The sequence below is a fragment of the Pezoporus flaviventris genome, unplaced genomic scaffold, assembly GCF_033815535.1.
Source record: "Pezoporus flaviventris isolate CSIRO_AGI_PZ_B2104156 unplaced genomic scaffold, CSIRO_AGI_Pfla_v1 ptg000096l, whole genome shotgun sequence".
Classification (NCBI taxonomy): Eukaryota; Metazoa; Chordata; class Aves; order Psittaciformes; family Psittacidae; genus Pezoporus; species Pezoporus flaviventris.
Genome location: NW_026892644.1, coordinates 2,437,372 through 2,444,675, shown reverse-complemented (window position 1 = coordinate 2,444,675; position 7,304 = coordinate 2,437,372). Strand labels below are relative to the sequence as shown.

General features: G+C 41.6%; 1 protein-coding gene across 2 annotated transcripts in view; it reads right to left on the bottom strand.

Annotated features, from left to right (window-relative positions):
• Positions 1 to 2,967: 2,967 nt before the first annotated feature.
• The window catches only part of LOC133281141 (uncharacterized), a 35,281-nt gene continuing 30,944 nt past the window's right edge, over positions 2,968 to 7,304 (bottom strand). For both annotated transcript variants that reach the window (XM_061476361.1, XM_061476362.1), the window contains exons 10-15: positions 7,077 to 7,166; positions 6,605 to 6,759; positions 5,773 to 5,934; positions 5,290 to 5,360; positions 4,865 to 4,969; positions 2,968 to 4,588 (exon numbers count right to left, since the gene is read on the bottom strand). In XM_061476361.1, coding sequence (XP_061332345.1) covers positions 4,434 to 4,588; positions 4,865 to 4,969; positions 5,290 to 5,360; positions 5,773 to 5,934; positions 6,605 to 6,759; positions 7,077 to 7,166 — 738 coding nt within the window. In that variant the 3' untranslated portion in view covers positions 2,968 to 4,433. The remainder of the gene's footprint in view (positions 4,589 to 4,864; positions 4,970 to 5,289; positions 5,361 to 5,772; positions 5,935 to 6,604; positions 6,760 to 7,076; positions 7,167 to 7,304) is intronic.

The window sequence follows — 7,304 nt, the reverse complement described above, 5'->3', positions numbered from 1 at the left end:
CTGGCCACAGTTGTTTAGCGGTGCTTCACACTCTCCATGAAGCGGTGGCTGAGTGGTGCTTCTTGACTTTTAGGTCCTGTATTCTGCGTCCTTTCAGTGCTTAACAATTCTTAGAGAAAACAAGGTTCCTAACAGGGGCACCAGCCAGTTGGTGATCTCACACTACTGCAAGTGTTGTCATCTGCCCAGGTAACCAGCTCTGTGCGCTCACCTGTCTACACAAGATGAAGGGCAGGTGTGAACCAAGCCTGGTGACTGCCTTCTCACACTCAGTGGGTGGAGAGACCCGTGCTGTAGCTTGGGTAACAATGATTTCAGAAGCCAGACCCTCTGCTCTTGCATTCTCTGTGTACAGCTTTCCTAACTACCAAGTGAAGTGCAGCTGGCTGTGAATACAAGTTGTGTGTCTGCAAACAGCAAAGACGGTGCTTGCTGGAAGAATGTGATTTGCTTAATTGTCTTCTGCTGCACCAGGACAAAACATCCTTCATCCCTGTGTTGTTGGTGGCTCAATATCTCATTGCTGGCATGGCACCATTCTACATATGTGTCCTGTCTTTGTTTCAAGGTTCACTCCAGCATCAAAGGTACTGCTGCTACAAATGCTTTCACCGGAGAGTAGTTTCACTATGTTAAATGAGCGTAACCTGAAACACATGTGCCAGCATTTTGAAGGCAGTATAATGAAGATTATCAGTGCACCTGGCACAGCTACCAAATGCAATGGGATGTTATTGTGGCTAAACTGGCATTTAACTTGTTAGCAGCATTCATCTGACAAAATACAACTCGGATCTTAGAGGGGATGGCACCTCTTCAATATTAGATAAAAGCGCAAAGATAAAATTCACTAACTGCTTTAGAGGTTCCCGTTTCTGAGTAATGTGTTTATTTACTGAACTCTAGTCTTAATGTTAGTTTTTTTCTAGCTTTGTGAAAGAGAATAAGAACTCTGGAGAATACTTTATTTTCCTTTAGGAGGGACCAACAGAGGTCTCCAGGGCTGTGAGTTTGTGGTTGTTTTTTTTTAGAGCCATGTATATATTTATGAATGTCATTTGATTTTCAGACATAGACCATTAATTTTTCAGACTCTCAACAAAACTTCTTAAATGTAGTTCATTCTGTATTTCATCTTTGTTCTTACCACAAAAAAGAAATGAGTGTAATTGCCCTCTGAACACTTTCATTTTTTTCTATAGAAATACTGAATTCCTTCTGTTCAGATACACTATGTACCAGTCTCCACAGGTTCCTGTGGAAGCTGATGGTTTCTTCATGCTTTAATTTACAGCCAGCTGTTCAAGATACACTGGTATCTTGATACCAGCTGATCAAGATACACTGGTGTCTCTCAGACAGTGGTCCTATTCTGTGGACCTTCATTGGGGATTTTTCTAAAAATGTATGGGGATTTGGCTGACAAACTCTATGCTTGTATTTCTGCTTTAATAGTGATTTTCTGGGAAGTCAGGTTACCTACATTAGGTAATGCACAGCAAGATCCTGACTCATAATTAAAACCTTAATAGGATGCGGTGGGTATTCTGTCAACTTGATTTTTGTCTCCTGACTGTGCAGTTGTAAGCGATACTGTACTATTAAGTCTGTACAAACCAAGGAGATGTTAATCAGTTCCAAAAAGCATGAAGCAATTCAGGAGATTTGTTTATGGATTTTGGTGGTGGAATGGTGCTGGTATTAAAAATAGTGAAAAATTGAGGCCTATCTGAAATGTAAGAAGTTAAAGTAAACAGGGCATAAGCACTTAGAAGCATAAGCTTCTTTAAATGTTCCTAAGCGTACAAAAACTTGACAATGGGAAATAAAGGCTGTAACTGTGACAGGAAGACGTTAACCTTTGAGCTGACTAGTTATACAGTATAGAAGTGCTGTCAATCATAACAGTGGCCTTGAAGCTTTTCATCTGTCTCAACAGGTGAGACAATTAACAAGAAACATATGGAACTTAACATAGAAACCACCTTGGGAATCTTTAATGAACAATATGCCAGCTAGCTTTTGAGAGCAGAAGTTGAAAGAATAAAGAATTCCTGACTTTCAAGTATCTTAACAAGATGACTTCTGAGTGAAAATAGCAGTATGGCCTGCCTCCTCATGATACACATAGCAAAGATGAAGCTGATATGGGTATGGGATGTCTCAGACTGGCACTGGGCACCACTGAAAAGACTCTGGCACCATCCTCCTGACACTCACCTTTGAGATACTGATATGCATTAATGAGATATCCTCTCAGTTTTCTCTAGATTAAACAAGCCTAACTGCCACAATCCCTCATTAGAGAGATGCTCCAGACGCCTGACCATCCTTGGGGCTACTGGATCCTCTCCAGTAGCTCCTTGTACTGAGGAGCCCAGGGCTGGACACCGTACTTCATACGTGGCCTCATTAGGGTTGAATAGAGGGGGAGGATCACCTCGACCTGCTGGCCACACTCCTCCCAATGCACCCCAGGATACTCTTGACCCTCCTGACCACAAGGGCACACTGCCAGTTCATAGTTATCACTTTTTTCATTTCAGGTAGGCCTAACTTTTGTTCTTAGGTAGGAACCAGCTTCAGTTGGTCTAGGGGGAAAACAGTGCAGGCAGATTGTAGCCTGGACCATAGATTTAAAAGACAATCTCATTATTGCATCCTGTCTTACTGGTATAGTCTACTGAACTTCCATCTTCTGTAGGTCATCCCTTTAGGTCATCCCTCTGTAGGTCATCCTTGATATATTAATGATAAATAACACCACTAGGGAACCTGTAGCAGCAGCCACTTCAGGGCTGGTGTTAATGCCCTAAAGCTTAAGCTATGGATGGTTAAAGCAAGCTTTCTTCACTGCCTCTACTAAGTATAGCTATTTGTACTTAATATTCACTTATAGAGGAAATTTATATAGAAAAAATAATGAACATACTGAACATATATTCAGTAAATATTGAATTACTTACATTTGAGATGAAAACCTAAGTAACAAATTTATTTTAACTGGAGAAGTGCATGAGTTTATTAGGACTGAAAGCAACAGGTTTTTTAATCCAGCTAAAATAATTGATATAAATAGGCTGTAATAAGCTATACTAGATACACCATAAATGGAAATTAAAGGCAGAATGTTACAGAGAAAGAACGCTAGAGATGTGAAGACAACCAATTCTTCAAATATATTAAATGCAAGAAGGCTACACATTGCTTTCTTTGGTGTATTGATTCTTCTACTTGATCTTGCATTGACTGAATGCAAACACTTTAACAAAGAAACAGTATTTTACAGTTGAAAGCATATCCTCAAATAGACAGGTTCTGCACAAAAGCAGGACTGCATGTAAACTGGACTTAAAACCAGAGAGTTCTAAAAAAGAACAAAGTCCCTGGTACATATTTTGACTTTATCTACAGTGGCTAAATATCTCAGTGTTTTCTATAAGTGTGCAAAATGGTGCATGCAATACCACGTCAGCTATCAGATTAAGAGCAGCAGGAAAGTGCCACTTCATTGCATATACCTAGTCATGGTTATTTTGTACAGGGCATGTACCAACACATAGAAAAATCTTCGTCAAAAGTCACTGTTACACTTTAGTGGGACGCGGAGTAAAACAGAATCACTTCAGATGGCTTATTGGGACACTTGTTCAGAAGAGAGGTGACCTTTGTGAAACAGATTCTTCAGCTTGATACCTCTTACGGTGGGGGAAGTCATCACAGTGGCTTCCAATAACTTTGCTTAAGTCCAGTGGATTTCCTAGTGCTGTCAAGGACTCTTCCCCAGTATGCCGAGACAGAGTTAATTTTAGGTAAGATGAAATGTTTGCCTATCTAAAAAACAGTAGACTTGCACGATCAAATAGATAAATTGTTCTAAGTGGCAATTACACTATGGAGATCAATACCATCAAGATATCAGGAGGATTTTCAAATGAAAAACTCTCAACTCTGTTGTGCTTTGCACTTAGCACCTTCCTTCTCAGGAACTCAAAGCTCTTAGTATACTAATACTAGCGAATTTAGCCTCACAACATCCAGTGAGGTAGGTAAGTTTACCCCCATTTCACAGATGGGAAGAATGATGCAGAATTCTGAAGTGACTTGCCCAAGGTCCTGCAACTTGTCAGTGTCAAAACCAGGAACATATTTTCAGAGGTCCAGATCCCAGATCTCTGTCCAATTGAAGTCCCTCCCTGCTACCACAAAGCAAGCAACACATGCAACTTTTTTTCCTCCTACTGCTGCCGTAGTCCTGGTGATACAGAGGAAGTGAATGATTTCTCCTGATTGAATTCCCACTTTCTTTGGCAAAAAACACCTGATTCTGTCAAAGTGCTGTATTATGCTCTTCGCAGAGGCGTTTCTTCTGAGGCACAATAGAAAAAAGATGGTTTCCCTGTGGCAGGGAGACTGTACATGTCCAAAGAGTCTTATTTCTTGCAGAAGACCTGCTGCTTGGCATTCTTCACACGTTGTTCCTCCTTCAGGTTCTTCTGTCGTGCATGTTTGCTGGAGATGAGTTCCACATGTTCCGAGGGGAACCAGCCTCTCTCCCGGTCTGAGAGCTTTACTCCTTCTATCCATCCTACAGTGAGGGTAAAAGCAGAACATGAGGCAAGAGTTAAACATTTTTTTCATTCTTCCCAAAAAGCCCCCTCCAAAAAGACCCTAACATCAAAGAAAGAGACCCCTTTCACCTTCCAAATAAAGTGCCTTAATGAAAATGAAGACTCTCTTCTCCTTCTGAACCTAACAGTCAGGAAGGAGAGGCTTCTTCTGAAACCTGATTGTGTTGTTAAAGTACACTACTACAGTAACTTCCAACCCATAATTTAAGATACCCATTGTTTATTCTGCTCACCATCATTGCTGTACTGCATAACCATGATGATATCTGCTTTCTCCAAAGCCAGCTCATCATTTTCCCGAGCCTTGTAAGTCTTTATGCATTGAACCTGTGGTGCATCTAAAGGGGAAGAAAGATCATAACTGTATACTAGAAAACAACAGTAAATGTGTGTGCATCAGCCCCAGAGCAGGTAGGGTATAAGGGACTGCCCAAACACTAAAAAGCAGAGAACTGGAAGGGAGGTTACAGGTCTTCTACCTAGTAGGAAGAGTAAAACCAGGTAAAATAACTGGCAGAACCTGGCAGTGAGAGAAAGCCCATGAGTATCTTCTTTATTCATAAAAAGACAAGTATTCTGCCTTGGAATCATTCTGGGATGTTCCACCTTGCAGTGACTCCAGCCCACCCCCATTGCTGTAGCAGCAGAGAAGTCTTACCAGGGCATTCCAGGAGGTCCAGTTCTCCTCGTGGAGGAGCCAAAGCAGAGATCCACCTCAACTTCTCACTGCTGGAAAACATCACCAGAGAGGTGTCAGGATCCAGTGTGAGGGATATCAGTCTGATGACTGGAATGGGTGTGTGTGCATACAGGTTTGCTTACAGGAGGGGTCAGGGAGGGGGTACTTAGGGGAAGCCAAGAAAGTGGAATTGGAGAAGGGAGATGGGAAATGGCAAAACTATTTTTGGAGGCTGATGTTATGACATAAGATAGTAGTACTACATGAGCAGCTATGATAAGAGAGAAGCAAGGTGGTTCATTAGGGTCTCCTTATGGGAAGAGGTTGTTTTTTTTCAAGTCCTCTGGTCAGCAGCTGCATTTGATATTTCAGCATTGGGGTAGCTGAGGGACAACTATCAGGCTCCTAGGAGGTGTCTGGCTATGGTAATGGGATACACTGAGGGTAACCTTGAGCTCTTACTGTGTCTCTGTACGAAACAAAAACTCCACTCTCTTTCCCTGGTAATTCTGAAGTAGAAAGAGGCGAAAAACATTTTTGTTTGTTCCATGCAGTTTCATCTCGCACTTCTCCCCACGCACATCTGAGAAAGCAGCATGATCAAACACAACAAAACGTCCACCCCTGCAGGTAAAGAAGAGGAAGAAAGCAAGAGGTTTTAAAGTGATGAGAATGACAAAGTGAGTTCACATTGTCTTCTGATGTTAGGAAAGCAAAAAGCTTTTAATGAATCTTCATCTATTCAGGCCTTAAGCTTTGTTCTTGCTAGAAGTCTCAAAAGGACAGAGAAGAGAGAGACAATTTAATGAAAAGGGTAGAAATACCAAGCTCTGTCCTGTCAGATTTTTTTCTTTTAGAACTTACAGCTTAAAAATAAAAACCACCCCCATAAAACCCAACATTACCAACCATTCTTTTAGTGTCTTGACAAACTAGTGATTTGCACATTCACTAGTCTTCATACTGTCCTTTAGGAAGCAATTTTTTACCAAGTAAAACTAGAATAATGTTTATTATTAAAGTGTTCCATATTATATTCTGCCTTTCCATCCCTATAAGTGTTGCACTTGCTCTAGGGACCAGAAGATATCTTATTAGTATGTTGTAATTAACAGTTGGTACTATCAGTTTCCACATACTCCTGTGATACTCACATAATGTAGGGTTAGGAGAGTGAGTTGACAAACGCTGCCACTTGCTGGCAGGCAGAGGGAAAGGACTCTCACCAAAGCACAGAGCCAGAAAGAGACAGGTATTTTAGAAGGGGCAGGAAGAATTGTGTTGAAGCACTCACTCCTTGGGCCGAGACAGGAGCAGACAGTCATTGAAAAGATGTAGGTAGATGGGACGGGTGGTGACTTTCCATTTTGGACTCAGGGTGTTGAAGTCCAGTGCTGTCAACTCACCACACTTCACAAGCCGCCTGGACTGTGAGATGAGTGGAAATATCTGCAGGGCAGCAATAAACATTTATGTCAAGCATGTACAAGGAAGTCCGTATCCATGAGTTTTGGATTTGCATTTTTGCCTTTCTCTAGAGGAAGTGTTCTTTCACCCCTCCAGCTAGACAGGTATAAGTCATGGTAGGCACCTTCAGCTGAAGGCTGATGTGAACAATTGGGTAAAGAGCTGACCTGTGTATGATACTGTGGTTCAACAGTTCTGTGTGTATTGGAGAAGAGAACAAAAAGTCAGTGCAAGTGACTTTGTGAGAAAAGAGAAAATAAACCAGGATAGAGCAAGGCCCAGGGAATGGATGAGCTCACCTTGCACTCAAATTCAATCTTCTGGCTGAGGTAGATCAGCTCTTCAGTGCTCTTCATGCGCTGGACATTTTCATTGCAATCCTTGATGAGCTGCAGAGGAAAACAATCAGTGAGGTGATAACAGAACTGCCTGGTGGGATCAGTACTACTCCCAGGAGCCCTTCAAGGGTCAATATAAGTGACAATTCCTTAGGCATCCTCCTGCAAAAAAGTATTTTTCCAGGTAAG